Source organism: Apteryx mantelli, chromosome 2 (genome assembly GCF_036417845.1).
Source record: "Apteryx mantelli isolate bAptMan1 chromosome 2, bAptMan1.hap1, whole genome shotgun sequence".
Lineage (NCBI taxonomy): Eukaryota > Metazoa > Chordata > Aves > Apterygiformes > Apterygidae > Apteryx > Apteryx mantelli.
The window spans coordinates 35,418,356-35,443,693 of NC_089979.1; the positions used below are offsets into that span (position 1 = coordinate 35,418,356).

At 38.0% G+C, this 25,338-nt stretch overlaps 1 protein-coding gene across 3 annotated transcripts; it reads right to left on the bottom strand.

Annotated features, from left to right (window-relative positions):
- Window positions 1-3,213: 3,213 nt before the first annotated feature.
- Window positions 3,214-24,909, bottom strand: LOC106494404 (DGAT1/2-independent enzyme synthesizing storage lipids-like). Of its 3 annotated transcripts, XM_067292331.1 has the most exons (9): window positions 24,769-24,834; window positions 23,069-23,121; window positions 18,952-19,121; window positions 18,144-18,474; window positions 16,368-16,532; window positions 12,838-13,031; window positions 6,947-7,007; window positions 6,422-6,561; window positions 3,214-4,593 (listed from the first exon to the last, which is right to left on the bottom strand). In XM_067292331.1, exons 4-9 carry the CDS (start codon window positions 18,469-18,471, stop codon window positions 4,489-4,491), a joined length of 993 nt encoding a protein of 330 aa, XP_067148432.1. In that variant the 5' UTR covers window positions 18,472-18,474; window positions 18,952-19,121; window positions 23,069-23,121; window positions 24,769-24,834; the 3' UTR covers window positions 3,214-4,488. The 3 variants fall into 3 exon arrangements, with proteins under 3 accessions (XP_067148432.1, XP_067148429.1, XP_067148431.1); XM_067292328.1 differs by lacking the exon at window positions 23,069-23,121 and having other exon boundaries at window positions 24,769-24,808; XM_067292330.1 differs by lacking the exons at window positions 18,952-19,121; window positions 23,069-23,121 and having other exon boundaries at window positions 24,769-24,909.
- Between the last annotated feature and the right edge of the window lie 429 nt (window positions 24,910-25,338).

Here is a 25,338-nt window from a genome sequence, read left to right on the forward strand (position 1 = left end):
ATCTCCTTTCACTGCCCCCCATATGTTATGATGGTGGATTTTTTTGTTTCTTCCTAGTATGAGGATGTTGAATCAGAGAGCAATGTGGTAATTACTGTTACTGTTACTCTTCAGTAGTAACACTGTGAATGGGAATCTGGGCCTTTCTCTACAATAAATCCAGAGTTGCTGTTCCTGTTCAGGTTATCTGACTAGCTATCCTAAAAGTGATTGTTTTATGATATTTAAAAATATAGTCTTGGTATAATGCCTGTTGTGACTTTTACCAGGCTTACAGAGAATAACTGAGTCTGTCATTACTCTTTCTGCTCTTGCGGCTTCTACAATTTGTCTTAGTCATTAACACCACCCTGACTGGGTGATACCAGTATTGTACACTTTCTTTGTAAGCAAAAAATTTTTTAATCTTTATGGACTCTCTAAGTTCATACAGTTAAATTACATTTAGTGTAAACTTTCTTTAACAAATACTGCTGTTCCTCCAGTAGTGTGATCTTGTACATTATTCCTACATAAGTTGTTCCATATTGCTGAGTCCCAATTTACTACTCTGCCAGTCTTGTTAAAATACCGTCTCTTGCAGTTCCATTGTAGATGCTGTAGAACAGAAATACATGCTTTTGGCTTTGCATTACACCATACAGTCAGCAGCTAGAGTAGAAAAATGAAGCAGCAATAAAATTTTCCTGTCCCTCAGGCCCAAATGTATTCCAAACAGAATTTGTGGAGGCAAACTGATTTATAAAGTCAACTGTAATCCAGCTATGTTAGTCATCAGACTGGGAGATGCTTTTCAACATTTTGATGAAGTACATTAATACATTTAAAAATGTAATACATTTAAATTTAAAATTGTGCAAATGTATTTGCATATACACTTTTAAATATACATAGATCTCTCTTTTCAGTGACATATTTGAGATGGTCAGGATGTTCAAAAATGGGTCAGGTGTAGACTGTATGTGGAGGGCACTGATTTATACCAGCCTGATTCCCCAGTTTGATAATTCAAACTATAAAGATATATTTTTTATTCAGCTTGATTTGGGCAACAGGAAGTCAATATGATATGCTAATCCCATTCTTTAAAACAAACTGAATGGCTGGTGTCTGGGGTTTTTATAGTATTTGGTCTTTTTTTTTTCTTTTTTTCACATGTGTTGCATAGTACATAAATACTTGTTCTTTAATTAATTCCATATATTGAAACTTCCATACTTTGTCTTAAATCTTCTCAGCCAGGGACCAGGAAAATTTAGGAAATTGTAGTCGTTGTAACATGGAGTAATTTGAAGTCCAGATTTTGCAAGGTTGTTATATTTGGGATTTTTTAAAGCATTTTATTGGGGAGGGTTTGCAATTTGGACATAAAGTTTGAAGCATTTGTTAGCATATTTCTGACTGTCCTGCGGCCTTAGTTATGCTTCCTAGATCTACCTTCTATGTTAAAAGAAATCAATTTAATAGAAAAGAATGCATTGCAGTTACACCAGGCTTGGTTCCAGACACAGGTTCCTTTAGCTACCATACCAGCTGGGCTGAAATTTAACAATTTTCACAATGACACTATTACAAACTGTGCCATCAACCTTAGGTTAAGATCAGTTCATGACAAATTGCCTGCAAATTCTTTCATATCTTTGTCTGTTATGCTTTTTTGACTGGCTATCATTTATGTTTACATTATTTGACTTCTGAGCTGTAGCTATTCAGTGGTGCATTTTATAACTTTATTTGTAGTGTTGTCAAATGAACTTTTTTTTTAGTGTTACCAGTAGTACATTCTTCCCCAATGTAAATCCTGTAGTTTGTGTTGGATAAACCTCATGTATGAAAAGTTAAGGAACGTGATTTTCTTGCATCATTTATTAGGCAAACTATACCAAAAAAGCCATAAATGTTTTTTCAGGTTTTGAGGCAGGCACAGATCATCTGCATTTCCTATTTTTCATTTCTTTTTTATTCTATGACAGAGAGGCAAGACAATACATTTTGTAGGAGAGCAATTTGATGGGGAAATACAATTCTATTTGTATGGAAACAAATTCTTTTAGAAGAACAGTATTATATTTATGGAAAAAACAACTGATTTAAATATTAGAAAAAACAGTGTCTTATAGTTCATTTAAAAACACTAAAATTTCTAAATAATAGTTTTGTTCATTGCCTTAAGAACCCAGAAAATACTTTAAGACAACTGTGAGAGAGAACAAGTGATAGAAATTAAGCTTCACTCCAGCTCATTTCAGACAAACTGCAGATAATATAGGGATGCTGCTGTAACATGATATAGCCCAGCAAAAGCTTTTGCTTTGTAAACAAACTGTTAACCCCTGGAGATATGGGAGATCTAGGCTCAGATCCCCGCTTTGAAAGATAATCATTACTCCTTACATATCCTTTGTCCAAGGCTGGTGCTCCGTTCTGAGTGGCAGCCTGGCCCCTAACATCAGGTGTCAGAGGGCAGAGAATCTGAAAGGTAGTGCAGCTCTCAGAATATGGATGACTGAAGTGTGCTAATTGATGATGCCAATGTGCTTGAAAAATAGGATATTTTCCTTCCACGTGATTTTTGTGATAACAAGGAATACTTTCAGATTCTGGTTACTCATAATTGCTGCTGCTTCTTCATCTGTGTCCAATTTAGTATCTGCAGCCCCTTCTTTCAGTTCCTTTCCTTACTCCGGTTAACCCCAGGCTTTGAATTTTAGCTTAAGTTGCTAGGGTGCACTATGTAAGACTGCATGGTTTGAATTCCTATTCATGTCCAGGCATAGTAGTCAGCATCTTGATTTGCTTTAGTCTATCATTTCCTATGCGCGTTGAGTCTCTGCTGGGAGAAAAATCTTTCTGCCTGTATACTGCCTTAACTACAACCAGTTAAGGTATTCAGGTGAACATTTCCATGTCTTAGGATGAATTTGAGTTGTTTCAGGACAGGATTCTTGTCTTTTTGTTCCAGGGGAGTAACTTGCTTCAAGATAAGCTCACCTGTCTATCTTGCTTCCTTCTTCAGATCTGTGAGAAATATTTAGGGAGAAGCAGCAGCAGAACAGGAGAGAAGAATACTTTGATCCAAAGAGTAGATTTAGTTTTCCAGTGACAATGGGCTAATGTTGTATATATTGTTTTAGATGCTACATAAATTTTTAGGATGTTGAGGGGTAAGAGCGTAGGCGTTAAAGTACAGGAAGAAAAAATGAGGCACAACAATTAGCTTTCTTGGTTGTTTTTAATTATACAAAGGTCTCCCACTCCCACCAGTAACATCATATAGCTTGTTAAGAATACATGCTGCTTTGTAGCAAGTTTCAGTATTCTGAATAATGTATTAGTAAGACAACACTGCCTATGTCCTTCTTTCCAAACAGGCATTTACACTCTATCCACATGAGGATGGAGGTGTTGCATTTTTAGGCAAAACACCAGTGATATAAGCCTCAGGCTTGGATTACGTAAGTAAGCTCCCCCCGCCAGTTCCCTGGGAGATCTGGGTGACTATAGCACATCTGTACTGCAAATAGACTACAATGCAGGGATTCTCAGACTAGAGGCAGCCTCCTCCACTAAATCAGTATTGTATGGTGCAATACTGCATGGATGTACCAGCTGAGACTTGAAAGTATTCAACATGTATTTGCACAGGGCTGCATTTAACTAAAGCCTTTTTTCTCTCTTTGAGAGTATAAAACTTTAATTCTTGCCTCAAATGGTAGTTAGAATCTGAATCAAATATTTCTATCACTCTGTGACTCCTTCTCTAGAGTTAGCCAGATTTGTTCCATCCCCTCATAAAATGGGAGTGAGATCCCTCACTCCACTGTACAAAGGGGATAAAATACTTGTGTAGGAGACTTTTCTGTCAAAGCAAAATCTTGGATGCAGAATTTACTTTCCAGGATACTGAACCATTAAGACAAGGAGTTTGTATAAGTCTAATATCTGGTTTAGTGAGATTATTTCTCTTTGTATATATCTCTCCGGAAAAATGATCTAAGCAATAATGAATAGCTAAAGTGAGACAGTTTCTCTTCTCACTGTCTTGTCTGACATCTGATTCGTAAGGTGCTCAGAGAGTGCCTGCTACATTGGACTCTGGTGGGACAACACCCGATTTGAGATTCTTTTCAGGAACTAGACTGTGAGCAGCTCAAAACATAAAACCACAGAACGAGACAACATTTTTGAGGCTCTCAGCTCTATGTAAATATTTGTCTTAGGTAGAGGCCAAATACCAGCTACATGATTTTCTTCTGGAGAGTTTAGCACTTGCACTGCTATTATACGTAAGTTTTCTTGTTTAAGGGCCCACTCTTTTTGACTTAAGAATGTCCTCAAAGAGTCAACAAGACATTAATTGTTTTCTTCTGTTGAATCTGCAGAAACTTGTAAGTTAAACTGGTTAAAAAAACAATTATTAGCCATCATTGCTGTAGGACATTGTTTTTCACTATATATTTTTAAAACAGTTAAACAAACACAAGCACTCTAATCACTTTTCTGCTTTTTATCAAATCGGTCCAATAAGGCCTTCCATATGCTGCCTGGGATTGTTTGGTGTTTTTCTATTAGAGCCTGGACTGCAGTCTTTGTCTGAAAAGAGAAGAGAAAGTTGTCCTTTACATATATGCTTATGCAAGAAAGAAACAGTATAATCACTGACTTCTTACCAGAGTTTCCAGAGGTGTTGGGAAAAGCACGCTTAAGATCTACCTTAAGAAAAAAAGGTGTCATTTATATTAGCTATCTATCCTAACAACATTTTCCTTTAGAAAGGAAAAAGAACATTGATTGCAGTTTGGTAAGGCTCATATTAAGACTTATCAGTCCTGGGAGTTCCTAAGTCAAATTAGCCTTTAATACATGCACACATTAAGTTTGTGCAGTCTTCATCCCTGGAAGTTTTCAAGAGCACTGGATAAAGCTTGACAAACCTGGTCTGATCTCATATCTGAGCCTACTGTGACCAAGAGGTTGGACCAGGGACCTCCAGATGTTCCTCCCAACATGAATTCTTCTATAATTTTATCATACTCAGCATATACATAATAAGAGAACTCCTAACTATATTCTATTACTTTTTAGTCTGCATGCAAGTCAAATGTAAGTTTGTGAAGAAAATGAATAAAATACTCTGCATCTCCACTAGTGATATAAATAATCTCTTTTATTTTTTCCTAATATATTTAAATTTGAAATAAGGATAGCTAGTGATCTGTCCCAAAGTAGTGGTAAAATATCACTGGGAATATAAGCAAAGAGTAGCTAAACTTTTCCTGATAGATTAGCTTCCTGACTCCTTTCCAAGGCAGGATCAGATAGAGGTCAGCTAGTCTACTGTTCATCTCAAACCTCATTTAAGGTTGTTGGGTTTTTTTAAGCTAGTATTAGACACATCTGCTTCCACTGAAGTAGATGGCCAAACTCCTGACTTAATAAAGCAAGTTAATTCAGTGGAAATTTTAAATTTCAGTTTAGCAAGTATACAAAATACTGTTCCCCCAAAATCCAAGAATATGGGTAACCATAAGGACTGTTTTAGTATTTATCTTGCATGCAGCCTCCTAAACCTGGTAAGCACAAACGCCACAGCTTGCTGGGACAGTTCTCTTGTAACTGGCAAAACCTGTCTTTCGGGCTTCGCTGTCATGAAGCCCAGAACAATCTGCAGCAGATCCTTTGAAACAAACAAACAAAGAAAAGCTTCTTGCGTCTTTTCTGGCGCAGCAAGGTGATTTTTAGATCAGTGATTCCTAACTCATATTTTGATCTATCTATTCCTAGACTGTAGTAGAATTTTCTAAATAAAGTCATCTTTCATCTTCTATGAAAAATTTAAAAAGTGAATTTTCTGTATAGATTAATATTTTGAAAAATGCCTAAACCATAGATCTATAAAAGTTTTTATGCACCCAACCACAATTGATTTCATCAAGCTGTAGGTACTGAAAATATTTTTGCATTTGGGATGTGAATTTTTTTTTTTTTTTTTTTTTTTACATTTTCCTTTTGACAATGGGACTGAAGCTCTTGTGGAACTTACCTATGTTTCTAGCCACCCTCTGTTCGTTAGGGAAGATTCTCAGAAGATATTTGTTATATATGAAGTTTATTTTTTCCTGTGTACTTATCATTTCAGGTATCAAAGTTATCAAAGAGGCAAGAAACTAAGTTAGTGTTCCAAGAATACAATAATCACACATTCTGAAAAGATAGGGGCATCTCAAACAACTGCTACTGTGTCAGTACATACTGATAGATATCTGCACGTTATATAATCATGGTGCTCAACTGTCCATTATATTAACAAGCTAGTAAAACTATACTTGTCTTTAATCAACAGTACAAAAAAACTAGTTTCAAGTGCACACATAAGAAAGACAAAGTATGCAGTTCAGTATTGCAGGGAAAGCTAACTTACCTTTTCAACTAATTCCTCAGTAGTTATATTTGGATCATAAGGAATTGGCTCCCCAATATATGTGCGAAATTTAACTGGAATTCCTCCATATGGTGGAGTAATCGGCAGTCGAGTACTTTCATATAACTGCCTTAAAAATCCTGTAATAGTTTAGGGGGGAAAAAGTGAGATCATAGTGACAATAAACGCAATCCAAACTTGAAACTCATAGATTTGGAAAGAATCCTTAAAGATGCTCGTTTTGCTTGACAGTCAAGAAGAAATTGTAAGATTTAGATAACTGTCCACCAAAACAAGGCATGACAGAATTAATAGATCACAGAAATGAGACTGCATTAAAGAACCAAATCACAGAGCACATGCTAGTTACACACTTGCTAGATAGCTCAATACTTGAGATACCTCTGACCCGCAGCAGGCATGTTAAAGAATCCAGTGTAAGCAAAAGTCTGAAAAGAAAAGTCTTTTTCAGAGAAAAGTGAAGAAAACATTTCAAATACTTAAAATATATTTTAAAATTCTTACTTCTTTCTTTAAACATCCTATATCCTTCCCGGACATTCTGAGTATACATTGGAATGATGGGCTATGGGATCAAGAAAAACAAAAAGGTGAAAAATCTTATACCATGTTTGAATTTATGTTTTAGTGCCTGATAATGCAGATGAAAAAATTCCTTGAATGTAGAGGATAATTATTGGTTGCTTAGATAGCAAATATGGGATTTTCTTATCACTGAAATGCTGAGGGCTTAGTACGTTGCCCTGCAATGGAAGTTTATTATATTTTGAACTTATCTTACACTACTGCACTGGGAGTTCCAAAATTCTAAAAGTTTATTAACATTCACATTTCAGTTTGGGACAAACACACACACTAAACATTTTTCTTAGGCATGAGTGGAAGGAGAGATAGTGTGCAATTTGCAAACAGCCAGTAGTTTGCTGATTGTTTTCCACATCTTAGGTGCCTCTACAAAGGCTCACGTCTCTGTTCTGCCTAATCAAGACAAGGAATCGATAAGCTTCTTCACACTGGAAATAAATGCCTTTATCAGCAATTTGTTCTGAGTTTTCAGTCCTCCCATTTTGAAAGCCCATCCTGGACTTCTGAACTCTTACCTAAAGACTGCATCAATGAAACTGGTATGTTTCCAGAAAAAGTTCTAATATGTTTCCCAAACGTAAAAAAAGAATCAAGTAAAATATACTGAATGACAATGAAGCATTATTTCTGCCATGATGAACAATGGTAATTAGATGTCCTCTGTGCAATGATTAAAAAAATTCTAAATGCGCAATTCAGATTTTGCAAATTTGTTAAGAATCATCAAATTTGGCATGGAGCTATCAAACATAGATTTTCACACTGATGTAGGTGACCTATATAAGCCTGCAAAGTTTATACATCTCACATAATGATATTTTTGCTGATGACAGATACTATTTAGAACAAAGAAAACAAATATTAATGCTGTGTTTCCACCAGTAAGTCTGCTTTTCATTCATTCATACATATATGAAATATGTATGTGTTTTTATTTTGGGGGAAGACATTGAGCAGAGCTAACCAAAACATCAGAATTATTTATTTTTTAAAAGTAAAGGTTAATTTTGAAGAAAATATACATAACTTGATAAACATGTTTTATGGAGAGAACCCAAGGACATAATCACTGAAATATTGGAAAATTATTTCAACCTTCACAAAGAAACTTAAGCATTACAAATACTATCCTCTATTACACTGTCTATGGAAAGCTAGTGTCTGGCTGTTTTTAAAGGCAACTAAAACTTAAAAGGTAACATCCCAAGGGAAGGCATTTCTTAAGACAGCATTGTGCTAGTTTGCATTGCTTTTAATTTTTTTTTCATCATTTGTAATGTCTTATCTAAAAATTTAAATATTGTGCCATAATATTCCAAGACATAGGAAAATCAGTACTGCTCTCACACAATTAACTGCTAACTGCTCTCTTTCGGCCTTCTAGGGCCAAACACAGAAACTGGAGCCTAGAGTCATGCTTAAGCCCCATTTTTTTCCATAATTTGGGTGTCTGACTCAAATAGAACTGCAAGCAGACACATCTTTGTCCACCTATATCACACATGGAGAATAAGCACCTTCAACTGTTCCTTCATTCCCTCACCTTCTACTGCAAAAAGAAACAAAGCCAAACTCTTTTACAACACACTTAACACTGCATCTTTATCTATATTGGAACAAAGAGCATTTGCCCATGATACAAAATACATGACATCATACCTCTCTCTCCTCACCCTCAAAATGTTCAAATCTACAGTTCCCATGTCCTTAAGGCAGGTCTTGCCTGCTACGGCATAGTGCAAAAGGTAATTCTGGGGTGGGAGAGAAGGGAAGAGACCAAATGAGCACGTACATGCACCAGATGTGCTGTCCTGTTAAGAAACTTAGCTGGTAGGGGCAACTACCATGTTGCAGTTTCTGCCCTCAGAACTGCTCTTGTATCTTTTTCCAGTGACTTCCTACAGTATGAGCACTGTAGCAGTTATAGCACAGAAGTCCATATGCAGAATGGAGTATGTATTAGCCCATGCAAATGAACTGCTGTTGCTAGTGGAGCTAACCCCGGTATCACTATACTGGGATGCAGTATAGTACAGTACACAAAACAAGCAACTATTTATCTGGGAGCAGACAGATGGCTAAATCCTTAGGTTTGACTCAAGGATAGTTCCAACAATGCAAGTGTGATCGGAATCACATTTTTCATCTCTGGTGTTTTAAGGGGTAACCACATAATCTCTCACAGCAAAACAAAAACTAATAGGGGGAACTTTCATTTTTCTGAAAATATCATTGCTACCATGATCATGCTGATAGAAAAATACAGAACTTCAGTTGAATAGCTGTTTTCAGAAAGGTATCTGGGACAGACAGACAGAGAAGGGCTAGGGGTTATTCAGTAACCTCTTGGCTTTTTGTTTTTTTTCCTCAAGGTTATTTTTAGACCCTCTTGTTGGCTTTTTGGACACAGACTAACATCTTGATTAAGTCTCACTTCTTTTCCTGTGCCTAGAAGTGTAGTTATAGCTTATCTTGAATAATCTATGTTACTGATATTATATTAAAAGATTGAAAGGAAAATGAACTATTTTAACATCCTTTTGAGTAAAGTCAGAAAGTCAAGTTTCTTTATCATATAAGCTCAAGAACAGAAGTCAAATTACATCTCTCAGCTCCCAAAAACATTGCTGTTTTAAAGTCACTATTTGCAAGGAAAGTGACTAACACTGTGTTATTGGTTTATACCTTTCACTTGGAATGCATATTGTAAGAATTAACTAAGATTCTAAGAAAAATAACTTGGATGCTATCTATTTATTGTAGTATGTCTGATTGAACCATAAAGTGAAACTTTGCAATTTCTCTGCCTAAATCTAAAATCATGTGTTCTGAATAGGGAGGTATTTAGTTCATGAAGTCTTGCCACAGCAGAAAGCAAGAAGGCATTCAGTTTTGGCTCATCTTATCTGTTTCTCAAAATAAGATCTTACTAAAGTAGTAATGTTTAGATAATAATCCCATTGGAAAAAAACTTATGCAAGTCCTTTGGACAAATAAGGGCAATTACGTGTCTTTATTGACTTGAACTACACTCCTTCTGGAGGGCAGTCCTTAAGCAGCTACAGAAAAAGAGAACAAGCTCATTTCATTATTTTAACTAAAAAGAAAGAATGCTGTAAAGTGTGTTTGGTTCACAGGATGGTGGCTACACTGTATGCTGGATAAATTCAAAACAAGGCTCTGCTAGTCTTCTCTTGCATTTATCCAGAATCTGAGTAAGTATTAGCAAAACATGTATTAATTGGTACATTACAAACTGAGCTCTGTTAAGTTTAGATGATTCTATTCCCAGACTTCAGTCACTCTATGAGACTGGTTTGACCAGTATTGAAAAGGATGCAGCAAAAACAAACAAGAGAAATCAAACTCAAGTTCGTCAACAGATGGAATCCATTACTACTATGGGACTAACTTTATGTAAGAAACAGTACGTATGGTTAATACTGTCCTCTCTACTGGTGAAGTTTGGTTCCTACAGTTAAACAGCACTTTTTTTTTTTTTAAGTGCCTTTTTCTATCTAATGTATTTCTGATCACAAATTTCCAGAGAAATATTGAAAGTGCCCAAAATTCAGTGAAGCCTGCAAGCTAATTATATGATGCCCACCATAGTGAAATCCAGTCAGAGTTGCTGATCACAAGAGATCAGTCACCTGAATGAGTGTATTCAAACAAAGAGAAGTAATATGAGAGCAAGACACACTGTAAAGGTATGCTCAGGCTAGCAGGTGTCAAAGGAGATAATCCTCTCTGTGCCTTCCAGGTAACAGACAGTCCTACAGAGTGTCTGTTTTACCAGACAGGGTAATATAAATCACCACAAGGTAGCTTGAAAGACAAACAGGAAAATTAAATTATTAAAAAAATCACTCAAGTTGCATAAAAAGTATTCAAGTATATTATTATATACTAATACAGAAAAGGAAAGATTATAAGGGAATTCAGAATGCACATCTGGATTTGGCTGGGTTTATTCTGTTCAGATTCTCGTATTTTCCTTGTAGGGGTGGCGTACAAGCCCTCACAGTATATTAAGTATTGTGACTAACAGCCCTCACTTTTGAGAAAAAGGAAGGGAAAGGGAACAGAAGTCCAAAACTCCCAACTTTTACAAGGCCACGCAGCAAGATAGACAAAGAGCTGGGAATAGGACCCCCAGCCTAAAAATACTTTATTCACTTGATAATCCCCTAAATTTATTCCACTGTTATCTCCTTACAAGATTTCAAAGGCAGACAGTTATGAAGAAATATTAACCTGAAGCATACCTTTTGAAACTCTGGGTACTATGTAGTAGGAGCTTCTGAGAAAGGGATCAAAGCAAAGTTTAACAAGCAACAAGTCAGAGGAGATAAGAAAGAGAAATAGCTACACAAAAAACTGAAAGGAGTAGTGAGAAGTTCAAGTTTCATGTGAAGAACTCAACTCCCAGTACAGATACTCTTACATAGCCTGAAAAGGATTATAGTAATTCAGAAGGCCAAGAAGAGCACTGCAATAGATGAGATATTCATGAGAATGAAAAGAAAAATTACGATATTGCAATTATTGAGAAAGCAGCAGCAAAATGCTCATGGCAGAACAGATAAAGCCTGGATGTATATTAGTAATGTTCCACACAAAGAGTGCTAGATGTGCTAAGTCTAATCCAAGACAGAAAACTGGGCCCTAGTTATGATGATGAAGATGGGAAGTGGCAGTTACAAGAAAAGACAGGGAGTTACAGAGTTACTGTTTCAGCTCTATATCATCCAAAATAAAATTATTTCCCAGAGACTCTATCAGAGAAACAATTTCATGTGTGGAATTATATGGAGGAAGTCAGAGCCAATGGTAAAAGTTTGTGTTTGTAGATCACCATCTACATGGAAAATGTACCTGAAATTGTGGCCATGCATTCATTAGCAAAAAGTGAAAACCAATAGAAATATTTCTATAGAGGAAAACAACCGATGCTGCGCATCACACATCAACACTGTACACATTTTAGTGTTTTGTTTTTTACTTAGAACAAACTGTGGTTTGGTACCATCAACTGAATGCCCACTTGCAGCTTGAGAGTATTCGGTTGCACATCTGGAGCACTTCTGCTGTAGTTTTCACCAAAAGGATTGCAGTTCATGTACACTGGAACCATACCGTGATGTTCATGAAAGCATTGTAAGTCAGGCAGATGGGAAAACTGCTCCAAAAGTGCACTCCTCATCCAAACTGAAACACTGATTTAGACACACTTTGTGCTAGCTGATAGAATCTTTCACAAACATGAAAAAGAGCAAGGGTAAGAACAAAATCCTGGACTCTCATAGAACAGAGGGGGAAGAAAGAACAATAAGGATAATGCATTAAAAATCCATAAGGAAATGATTAGATGTGTAGAAGGAAAAATAAGAGGAACATAGTTTAATAGTCTAGTAGGATGAGAAAAAAAGAATCAAATGTTACAGCAATGTTGAGAAGAAGGACCAAGGCGTAAATTCGTGAAATGTGGTCAAGACAAAAATTAGATGCCTGCATGAGAGTAATATTGTTTCGTTTCAAGATCGGAGGAACCAAGCAGAGACTCATCCAGGAGGGAACTTTAGAGAGAGATGCTTTGCAATAGTCAAGAAAAAGCTATACACTTCCATAAAAATCTTTGCTGCCTGTAGATTACTATGCTTGAGGAAGTAGGAGAAGAGGAAAAATCTTTACGCTCAAACCTTTTTCTTCTGTCTGGAAGATTTCCCAGTAAACTCTCCTAAACTACATTTTATAATGAAACATACATGCAACAAGCATAAACTGGGATGGTAACGTATATTACTCACCACTTTTGCATCTATAGCCACCTGAGCAAAACCTTTTCGATTACCCCACATGAGCTGATAACTTTCATCACTGAACAGTGCTTCTCTAACCCCACCAGGTGAGATAGACACCAAGTGTCCGTTCTTCAGTGCACTGAGGCACTCCTCCCTTGTACCTGGCATAACACCAGTCACTTCCAATAATAATTTAAGTCCTGTAATAAATAAATAGCAAATACATATTATTTTAACATTAAATCATAAATATTGCTTCCATGTAACAACAAGATTACAGCTTAATGAAAATCTAATGGCTGTATATTTGAAATAAGGCAAATTTGTATGAAGTCAATAAAACACATATAGAGTAAATAATGGCAAAGTGGCAAATGTGGACAATATTTTTGCCCAAACATTATCAAGGTGAACCAGCTTAGTAAGAGCATCTCCATAAGCCAATGCCTATGTATGCTATTTGCCATAATTATCAAAACACCAGCCACACAATGGAAACTAGTGCCTCAAAGCTGGAAATCTGAAAATTAACCTCTACTCCTCCCTCCTTTCTTTTGAATATTTTTAATACAAAACAAATATAAATTTTAACTACAATAAATATTATTACAAAAAATAAGTGCCTGTAAAGTGTGGATTTTTAGTGTTCTTTTAAAATATAATGTTTAATATTTTATGCCAAGTTTTACACAGTTAAATTGCAAACTACTTGAGATTGTCAAACTTGGCAATTCTACGACTCTTAAGATGCATGACAGCAGAATTTAACAGGGCAGTTTCAATACTGGCTGAACAGCTGGATGAATCTCCTTCACTTGTTAGTTAGTAATTACGATTTCTCCAAAAGACAGATTTAAAAGCACAGAGAACAGCACTTTATTATGTTCACATTTTAAACCTAGAAATTCTAAACCCTCATAGAGAGCTTCAGGAAACAACGTTTTGCCTAATCTTCGAATTCACTGTACCCAAATGCATGGTTTGAAAAGTAGCTATTTATATTAATAAACATAAACAACTATACACTGTCAAAACAAGTATCTAGCACTGCGTTTTTGACAAGAGTCAGCAACAGAAACTCTGGAAGACAGTGTAAAAAAAAGAGCCAAATCTTGTAATTGCATCTTACTTAATCTTATTCAGTGTATTTTATCTGACAGATTTTTCTATCAAAGATAGATTTTGACTTTGTCTAATCACTTTGTGAACTCACCTCTAATTTTTATCCTGTAGCTATGAATACCATAGCCTTATTAAGTGAAAAGGTACTTCCTTTGCTTGGCTTTAAAAATTTTTGCCTGTTAAGAATTATGATGCATCACATGAAATTACTATAAAGGAAGTTATCACTTCTTATTCATCTCTTCCATTTACTCAGAATTTTATATCCTTCAATCATGCAAGACTTCTGTCCTATATAGTCTCCTCAAGGGAAGTCATTCCATGCCTCTGATCATTCTTGTTGTCTTTTTTTTTTTTTTTGGTGTCTTTTCTACTTTGCAGCTTTTTTGATATGAGGAAAACAGAACTCCATGTAGTACTCAAGGTGTGGGCATCATATGCATTTTGAGTAGCATAATGGTATTTTCTGTTTCTTCTCTTCCTGATATTTCTAAAATTCCGTTTGCCTTTTGGTGATTGCTAGGAGTTGAGCTGACATATTCCTAAAATTATCTAGAGAATTTAAAGCCTACTTATGTATTTATTATATATGCAGTTAGACTTGTTTTCCCTCCCTTGTGCATTGCATCATATTTAATAGTTTCATTTGTCATTTTATCAGATAGTGATTCAATATTGTTAAATAACTATACTGTCTGTGTGAGCTTTTATTACCTTAAAAAAAATGCCAACATAAGGCTTTATCACCTATTGATCTAGTTTTTGATTATGTTCAACAATATAGGTGCCAGCACAGATCTCCATAGGTACACCTTGTGAATCCTACTTCTTTGTGAAAATGAACTATTTATTTCTACCCCTTTTTTCCTACCCTTTAACCAGTAATGAATTCACAAGACTTCTCCCATGACAGCATAGTAACTTCAAAAGACTTCTGTGAAGGACCTGGTCAAAAGTCTTTTGGAGACTTAGGTACAGCCTATGCTCAAGAGCATTCTTCAAAGAACCAATCTGTGAATTGTTAACTTTCCTCTGCAAAAAGCAGATAAGTATGGTAGAAGGGGGGAGGCGTAGGGACAACTCTTTTTACTGAGTATATTACTTTTAGCCATGATTTCTACTAATTTAATTAATAGAGAAGCCCAATTTCCATAATTTGTGGTCCTTTTTACTAGATGCCTTTGGTATCCTTTTATAAGTTGACACCATATTTCCCACCTTCTGTTCCTCTAGAACAAACACGATCCAAGCAATACGTTACGTACACATCAGCAGTCCGTAAATTCTACAGTTGAATTATTTTAGAACTCTTGAAGAGAGTATAGTTTGGTTCTGCTAATGTGTTACTATACATTTATAATTAAAAGCTCATCTACTGACTCTTCAGTTTGAAACAGTACCTCTCGTTTATCCCTTAAAAAAAGAAGTCTCCAGTTCAAAATTCTGCTAAGCCTTATTTTCCTTTTGGGTTCCTGTTGCAAACCAGCATCTCTTGATTTTCTTCCCCACTATCTTTCTAGAGGTGCCATATATGGTTTTATATCAACTTGCTTGAGTTAATGCTTTCTTTGTTTTCCTTGTTTAGACACAACTCCCTTTTTTGAAGAATGTCCTTCTACTTTTAAATAACTTGCTTTACTCCATATTATTATCATCATTCTTAATACAGGCGGTATAAAGATGCCTTTAAATAAACTCCTTGCTATTCCTTCTGGCTGCTTCTTCCTTATGTCTTGTTTTTCTAAAAATAAAGGAAGTTTGCTTTTCTACATTTTCTCCTTTTTATAATGCAATTATTTATTTATTTATTTCTCAGTCTATAATATGTTGAATCTGAGTGTGTTGTGGTGATCAGTATTAAAGAGCTGTTCTTCAATAGTAAAATCTTGAAACAAGTTTTGTGCCCTGCTCAGGGCTAAATCTGTAACTGCTTCTCTTCTAGTGGATTTTTTTGTTCAAAGAACACTCATTTTGTTCAAAGAATACTAACTGGCTATGTTCAAAAATTTAGATTTGATGTCATAACCCCACTGCAGTATCTGCCCAGTCTAGAGACCAGTTAAGTAACTAATATCTCTCCATTTCCCAGGCTTTTCTGCCCTCATAATCCACTGCTACCAGCCAGCATGAGGTCAGTAATATAGTCCTATCCTATGCTTTCTGTTTAGTCATGAAATTTCATCCCAAAGGAATTATATAATGTCTGTTTGTCAGTTTTGGAGGTGCTACCAGTGTTTTTATAAGCTTTCACTTAAAGGATATTCTACCCTGTTTGAGCTTCTCCATTTACCAGCCTGTCCCCTGTCTTTTTGCTTAAAAGCTCTCTTCAGATTGTAATAGTTGTTAATTTCACCAAAACCAGCAACAGGCAGAATGAATCCAGAATGCTTAAAAAAAGAAGAACATGTTCTTACCTGGTAAACGAAAGACAAAATGGTCAGCTACTGACAGACAAAGTCTTTTTTTCCAGAGAAAGAGCCTAGATAAAAAGTAAAGGTAGTCTATAGGAATGGCTCCATGGTAATATATAAGAATGCCTGGTCCTTCTGGTAGGTTTTCCACACCATGAAGCTCATAACCTGTACGAGATGTAAAGCAAACCATTTACTGTCCTTTACTGAATGTCCTTCAGAGAGAGCTGTAAGAGCCTGAAGAGCAGCTTTTAAAAGAATTAAGTTCTAGAGGCACCTTTTGGTCAACAGCAAAGAAAAGGCCCCTCAAACACCACAGAATATCCTATCCAGTAAGCCAATCTGTGTATCAGTTAAATCACTAGATCAGACTTGAACCTGACACTTTCCCCAAGTGAATATACTAAGTTAATTATTGTCTATTATAACTTGTCCTGGTCCAAAGCATAATTAAAAAAAAAAAAAAAAAAATCAGTATACTAGTATGAAACAGCTTCATCAGGAGAATGAGAGACAAACAACCTGTCTGCATGCCTTCCTGAAACAGGAAGTATTAATTTCCATTCTGTGTCAGACAGAGTTAAAGTTTGGGAATGGGTGGCCTTCCAGGTAAGTGTTCAAGTTAGGAGCAGTTGGGTTGGGGACCCTGCCATTCAGATTTTACTGAAGAAAAAGTTGCCCTAGGTTATGTGTTTAAGTCCAAAGCAGAATCCATTACAATCCCAAAGGCAGATTCTCTCCACATGACAGTTATATGCATTTCATTTCACAAGGTAAGGAATTTCCTGACAGGCACAGACTTCTATAAATCCCTTTCCTGGTTCTTCCTACATTTGATCTAAGCTGTAGGCATAGGCACAGCAGCCTAATGTATACAAAGGCTTGGAAAAGCCACAGCTTCTACCAAGCAAGCACTCAGTTCCACCTTGCCTGCCTTCATCTCCATCCCTGCTACAGCTCCCATCATGAGCCATTTGGGGAGACGGCCGGGGAGGGAGCAGGCAGAGTCCGAGGAAGAGCTAGAGAAGGTTTTATATTGCAGGCGGTTCAAAGATTGAGGGAAAAAGCTGTGAGGAAGGGTAGCAACACACAGAATAACATTTTATTCTTCATCATTAGGGCAGCAAAATTAAGTCGTGCTTATAGACTTAAACTACCTCTGTGGGAAGAACGGGTATGTAGCTTGGGGCTGAGGATTTTCCTAAGCAGGAGGGTGTGTTGAGGTGCCTGAAGGTTGAGTATAATGACATTGAATAATCAGATAACTTTTAAATTCTGCCGCAGTATAGATTTAAATGTGGTATCTAATTATTTATTTTCCATACAGCCGTTAAAGTTATTTTAAACTGTCATAACACAAAGTAGTTTTCTCCAACTAAAAATACACTAACATTTCCAGTTAGATGTTTTGTTTTGATTGTTCATTTAAGTGGGTTATGAACAGCTACTAAAATAAAAAAAAGAAATCATAAGTCTCCCTTGCAGTTAAGTTACTAGAACTAGCATGAACACTGCAGTCCACTGTGATACCATAAACAGAGAAGTGCATCTTCCTACTCACTTACAGAAATTTACCCTATATAATCTCATTTCTCCCTTTCATTCCATCTATTCTAAATTGCAGTCAGTCTTTGGGGCAGAAACTTTTGCGTTCTACACCACATGAAGTACAATAGATATCATTTCCTTGTACCCATTAGGAAGAAATCTAAAATTAAAACTTGGGTATATTTACTATCTACTGCAAGTCAAACCTTCAAACCATCATGCCATACTTACCATGCCATATTCTTGCATATATATCCCAGAAGCTTGCCACAGTTTTCCTTGCATTATCCCAAACATCACTCAAGGGATCTGCTTTTACCTCACTGTTCCTCTGATATATTAAAAGCAAAATATTAGTTAGGTAAATGAAAAAGAGGATTGTTAAAGGAACTATAAAAAAAACTAGTATTGCACTCATCATCAGTGAGAAGATGACCACATGAAAAAAATATTTCTCCAGGTACTCCACACCAGTCCATTCTTCCAGCATGTAAGCAAGGCAGCTTAGGTAGGTCATAGGTATCTGTCCTGAAGCACAGGATTCTGTTCTACCTATCATGTCCTGCATGAAAGAGAACAAAAACAGATCTGATTTCTATGATCATAGAAGCTACTTAATTTAGAAAAAAATCTTCACTGTAAATACACCTAGTGACTACTTTGGTATAGCATAGAGTCAAACATTTTATTCGTCTCTGTCATGCTAAGATACCTGCTGGCAATTGCTATCCACTGTTGCCTATGAAGGCCGATTAGATTATCGTAAGTATTTATGGATCTGTTCTACACAGCAAGACAATAGGGACTCAGAGAATAAGTGGTACAGTCCAAAAGTACAGCAGGGAACAATGAAAGTAGGCTACACAGGTTGGAACACTCTTCTTCCCAGCAGACCAGAAAGGCAATTGAACATTGGGGATTTGAATAACTAAAAAGTTACCAGCTTCAGCAGAAAGACAGTTTTAGGTTAGACTTTTTGAGGATTCTAGAGGAAAACTAAGAGTCCATGCTAAATGGAATATATTTCAAAACCACTTACCAGTAAGATTTTTCTGTATATGTCTGCCTTACTTGTTAGGAACTTGGAAGAACATAAGTAATAAATACTTTCAGCAGAGTTAGCCAAAAACACTGATACCAAAAGTCTTGGCTTTGCTGATCCTCTTCAGAGAGTCCAAACTAGGTTTCTCATTCCCCTTAATTTGGTAGCTAGCAGGAAACGAGGGAAATGAACAAAAGAGTGAGCAACTGAGCTGGATGAAGAGCTAAATGGCAAGAACCTGAATAGCTGCTGCTCCATCCAGAGGGCTAGAGCTGGTTGGGACAGCATTCGCTACTGCTGGCAGCATTGTGAAGGGAAGCTCTACACCGCCACCCACTCACCCCCCCACACACAAACACACACTCTTCTTTCAGACTTTCCAGGCCTAGCAAAGGCCCATTAGGCTCCATGGGCCTAGCAATATTTTTGCCACATATGAAGCTACTTTGTCTATTCCTGTACCTGACTCTAGCTGCTTTACAACAAGTAATGGTGTCTCTAGAATGCAGCGGAATTCCAGTATCTCTTGCTTATTTTAAAATTCTTAAGCAAATTAACCAGAGATTTAAACACAACAATCATATACATTAATCCATAACTGAATACAGCTTTTATTTGGCTCACTCAGGTCACTGCTTGTTTAACAAGTAAATTTTTCTGGTCTAACTCCAGAACAAGTATAGGCAAGAGACAAATCACAACTGCCACAGTGCCCAGTATTTAAAGTAGAGCAAGTCCAAACAGATTTTTTCTGACTTTATATATTCAGCTGAGTATATTTGACATATATATATATAAGCAAACCTATTATTCACTAACAACTCTAATTCCTGTCTTTTTATTTTTCTTTTTTAAAGCCCTGGATAGAACATTGGAAGTGAATTGGTATAAAGGACAGCTCCGATACCACAGAACACTGTCTTGACTTTCAAAGGCACAGGATAGCTGTGCAGACAGGATGGCTTCCAACCCAAAGAAACCAAATAAAATAGCTGGAAGGATATTAAACTAGAAGTGCAAAGGAAGCAATCGTTGTATTAAATCAAACTCAGCAGGCAGCAAACAAATGAAACCAATGCAGCAAAGACATTATGAGAATTAATACATAATTGTTTATAGACTGATTACAGGTGCCGGACTAAGATATAAGAGGATCTAGAAATTCTCACTGAAAAGAGACTATCAATAGCACAAATGAAACAAAAGGAATAGTCTATATCATTTGGATATTAAAATCTCTGCTTATAAGGTGTTTAAGAAGGATGAAGCTGATGGTGTGGCACTACTCTCTACTAAAGAGGTGATTAATTGTTACTGATAAGAGTAAGAACCACAAATCCTGAATGCTTGTGAAGCTTGCTTCTGCTGACAGGACCTAGGAGAAGGCAATGTTAAGGGCTTGCCTCAGGCTACTGAATCAGAAATACAGAACTGTACTTAAGAGTAACTCATTCAACCTGCAACGTAGGAAGAAGGAAGGGAGTGGATTTTGTGTTGTTATGGAGGCTTGGAACACATACTACAGCCAGCAGCAAAACTCAGAATTTCTTAAAATTACAGATAAAATTTCCACACGCTTAATAAATGTACCCATAATAAGGTAAATATTTTGAACCCCCTATGTGATGAGGGGATTAATGGCAATATATTGATCACTGATTGGAACCTGTTAATCAAGGGATCATATAATCTATCAACATTTTAAGATTAATATGTCCAGATATCTTATACTTAACATTCTTTAAAAAGCCAGCTGAAATTCCCGCTGGCCTCCTGACATTCATTTTTAATAACTCCTGAAAGACTTGAGAAAAATCCCAAAGACTGAGAGAGATGTAATATTATTCCAAAGTCCCCAAATGCAGGTAACATGCTGCAGGTCTCAGCAGACAGATAAATCACCAGCAAGATAACTTAAAAGTTGGTATGTGATGAATGTAACTGATGCCACTCATCATAATTTTGGGGGAAACTGATCTTGTAAACAAATGCACCGCCATTCTTTGAGGAAATTATAGAGGTTTAACAGCTTGTGCAGATGTCATATCCATACATTTTTAGTGGGGGCTTGTTAAAGGGTCACTTTAAGCCACATGCGAGTTGCCACTCAAAGGTGGAACGCACCCTTCCACCAGTCCCTGACCTGGAATACAGTTCTCACTGCATCTCAGTGCTGGCATAGCCAGACCTGGTACCAGCGGGACCAGCTAGCTCCCTGCTAACTGGATGACCACATAAATGTTGACACAAGCAAAGCCACTTTTGGGAACAGCCCAAACTTAAATTGGCCTATAGTGATTATGAAAGTACATTGCTAATGCCTCCTAATATTTTGATTAAAAAAATAAAGCTCTTTATAATGGAGCACATATAAAATGAATAATGTCATCAACTGGCATGACAAAAAAGTAACCATCAGTGGGGAATTCCCATCAAATGGGAGTTGTTTCTAAGTCCTACATTATTAAATATCTTCAGAACTTCCTCCTAAAATCAATGGTATGTTATACTAATTCCTCTTCCTCCATCATGATTTTTACATAGCATAAAACTACCTGTTGGATGGAAAATGCTACATTTAACCTTGTTTGCTCACAGACCTCAGTATAAAAGAACATCAGTTACTTATTCATTTCTGATTTTAAGTATGGACACACACAAAAAAAAGCTCTAGAAGAAAAAATTCAGTGAATTAATTGTCCAAAAGTAACGTTTAAAACCTATAAAAGGGGTATGAACAGTACTGATTTGACTAAGGACATGTGCAAGTAGTTGGGTACACATGGAGTGAGTTAACTCTACACCAACTAGCTAAGTGGGTGGGTGGGATGCAAGCTAACTCTACATCATTCCAATTAAATCCAAGCCAGAATGGAGAAAGAATAAATGATTGACTGAATAAGAAAAGTTAGAAGGAGCATGGATCTTACTGGTAGTTAGGATGCTCAGCTAGGTTACAGTTCCTACCCAATAGTTCTGTTGAACACTACCTCCAACATTTCGAAAGAAAAGAATGAGCCCTGATCAGATTTTGGACTGTATGACTTGAGTCCAATGTAGTAAATGCATTTCTCTGCAACTGTCAGCATAACATCAAAGGACTAGAACAGGATAGGACTTCTCTCTCTGACATGTTTTATTGCCTAGCTCTCCCCAGCCTCTTGTTGAGACCACAAACACAATTTTTAGGCATTCTTTTTACCAAACACTGTACAGAGAATTTATTACATAACTATTTGATTGCCTATTGCAAAGCTCTTAATAAGGACCTGCTTGATTATGCATTGAACGGAAATGTAAGAGTATTACTGCAACATGTCTACTCATAACTGTTTTGTTTTGCTCCAAGACTTGGAATTTTAAGTAGAAATTTCTCTCCTACTTTTATTAAATATGAGCCAAAAACATCTCCCATATTCTTCAATACTGAACATCCCAGAAAAGATTAACAGACAGGTATAATGTTTTGTGAAGAAATACTTTTTCAACTGTCTATATTTTTCTCATCTCATCTAGTGATGGACTTGAAGTCTCACTATTCTGAGTGATTTCATTTTCCTCTAGTTAACAACATCTATGTTGACATACAAGATGTTTGTTTTGGCTCCACCTATAAAGTATATCAAATTCCAGAGTAATAGCAGTATCTACAATGTAAAATTACAGGTGATGTCATAGAGAGAACTAATTACTCCCTATTTAAAGGGGAGCTCCCTTTCCAACAAAAGACTCTTGTACTACAGTCATTCAGATCCTGAGCTCTTGCTGAAGAAGCACTTGTTGATAAGGATAATCTTATCAGTAACCATTATAATCCCAGGAAATGGAAGAGCACTGACAAAACTGTCACAAGAGACCTATGGCAACAAAACAGCCATCTTTCAGCTTTGACTGAAGTGTGGGCAACCTTAGTCTTGATGCTCAACTGTTAGTTCTTGGCAAAATGTTTAGTAGAGCAGAGTAGGAACAGTAGTGTTAAGCAGCTGAAGACTTTTCTATACAGAATTTTGTGATACCTGCTTTCTTGTGCCATGCTCCTACTTTCTATTCTGTCAGCCTCAAGTGCTCTATTTCACAAGGGAAATAAGACAGCAGTTACAACTCTACATATTACCTGTCTTATGAACAGGACTCAGGCAAGAACTTATTCAAGCCTTCCTACCAGCTCTGCAAGAGGAAAATACAAAAATATGGTAAATGAATGTCTACTGAATAGCAAGATTTTAGCTACATAATTCAGATTTTTCCCCTCTCTTAAGAAATATCAGCTCTTTTACTGATGTTTAAATGGCCAAGGAGCTACAATATTTAAGCATAAGAAGACAATTTCAGTCCATACCCACTACAAGTTACTATGTTTATAATTTCAAAATATTATGACTGTAAAGACCTCTCATATCTACACTGGCAGCCTGGAGCCTAAGTAATACATGACTAGCTAACAGAAAAATGCCCTTTCACACATGTGTGACTTGGGGTAGGTCAATACAATTTAGTGTGCACACAGTTGACACCTTGTTAAAAATGTTATGTTTCCTTTATATATCACATAACATTTTGGAATCACAGAATGGCTGAGGTTGGAAGGGACCTCTGGAGATCAACTAGTCCAATCTCCCTGCTCAAGCAGGGACACCTCGAGCACATTGCCCAGGATTGTGATCAGACAACTTTTGAATATACATGGAGACTCCACAACCTCTGTGGGCAATGAATATTACTAACAATGTAAATGAAATTCTAACTGTGTGTTTTCCAGAACATTTTATACCAGTTCCACAAAAAATTACTCTTTTGCTGTCCTCCTACAGACACTTCACAGTTCTTGCCTACATAAATCCACAGATGCTTCTATGTTTTTACAACTTTCCCTACCTACATGCATTATCATCCTCCCCAAAACTGAAGGGTATATCCCCCTGAGGCAGCAAGTATTGCTCTGCAGTCAGTTAAAGTCCACAGTGCTGCTACTCTCAGTGCATATTCTATCTTTCCCACACACCAAGGCTATCTGATCTAGACTGTTGTTTCCCAATTATTCTCTTACTTTCTCAGAAAGTATCATTATTACTAAATTCTCATTCAAGTTTGATTCAACATAGGCAAATTAAGAACCATTACTGGTCAGGCAGCAATGCTGAAGTTTAGTTTCCAGAAATTTGGTAGATAGGAGCTAGAAGATTGTGTATGAGCAGCAGGATCCGTATTCTATCGCTATTTGGTCATGCCTATAATGCTCAGACACAAGTAGAACATAGTGCCAGACATCTACATTTCCTGCTTTTGTTCACCCGGAAACTTCATTACTGTGAAAATTCGCGATTTTTCCTCAATTTCTGCTTTTCGGGAGCCGTGACAAGTGACCATCGCGCAAGCCCAGCCCGCTCACAGGTACTACAGGTTCAATGTATCCGACACCTTGCTGTAAAAATAGGCTGTTTCGTCCACGCAGAGCGGAGCGGAGCTCCGGAGACGGCTGCCTCGAGCTCCGCACTCCACCCACAGGGATGCTCCGGCTCTCGCCCGGAAAAGGGGAGAAGCAAACCCTCCCCGGCAGAGCTCCCGTGGGGGCAAGCAGACCAAAGCGTGGCAAAACCTGCCCGCTCGGCAGCGGAGGCTGCGCGCTCCCCTCGGTGCGGCCTCGCCCGGCCCAGCCGCCCCCTCACCGCCACACCGACCCCTCTCCCGCCGCCGGGTGGGACGCCACGTCACCCCCGCCTCACGCTGCCCCACGGCGCCCCCCGGGCAGCCGGGCCGGGGCCTGCCCGCGCCCCACGGGGGAAGGCGCCCACAGGCTCCAGCAGCCTTTCTCACCTGCGCGCAACGGTGGCAGCAGTAAAAAGTACCCCGCGGTCCGGGCCCGGGCCCGGGATAAGAGCGCCGCCGCCCCCGCGCTGAGGCCCGAGGAGGCGGGGTCGCCTTGGGCAGCCCAAGTGGGTTCCGCGCCCACATCTCCATTTTTAACTCTTCAAAGATAAAAACGTCGGGACAGGAGCTGCTAGCCCCGCCCGGCGCCGCTAAATGGAGGCGCCGCTTCCCGCCGCGAGGGAACGGCAGGCGGGGGGCGGGGGGAAAGCAGCCCCAAAGGCATCGCCACCTGCCCTCAGTACCCCTCTGCCCTCACGTTAGCCCCCCCGCCATCTTCTCCGTCCCCCCATCGCTTCAGGACCCGCGTCGTCTCCTCAGCCCCCCTCTGCCCTCCCCCCGGCGCCCCCCGCGCGCTCCCCACGAGGGAGCAGCCGTTAACGGCCGCTGCCTCCCGCCCCCAGCGGCGGGGCGCTGCAGGGGCGCCGGCGGCAGCGGGAAGCCTCCCGCCCTGGGGGTGAAACTTGCTGTAGCTCCCGGGTTTCCTAAGGACCAGCCTGCAGGGAGGCTTGGCACGGG

Bases quoted from the DNA above. Each gene is read 5' to 3' on its own strand.
- LOC106494404 (XM_067292330.1), bottom strand. From the start codon at position 24,906: ATGTGGGCGCGGAACCCACTTGGGCTGCCCAAGGCGACCCCGCCTCCT. The intron at 16,533-18,143 runs GTAAGTATGGCA...CATCTCGTACAG, and splicing joins ATATGCAAGAATATGGCATG to GTTATGAGCTTCATGGTGTG. The intron at 4,594-6,421 runs GTAAGTTAGCTT...TTCTCTTTTCAG, and splicing joins CTGAGGAATTAGTTGAAAAG to ACAAAGACTGCAGTCCAGGC.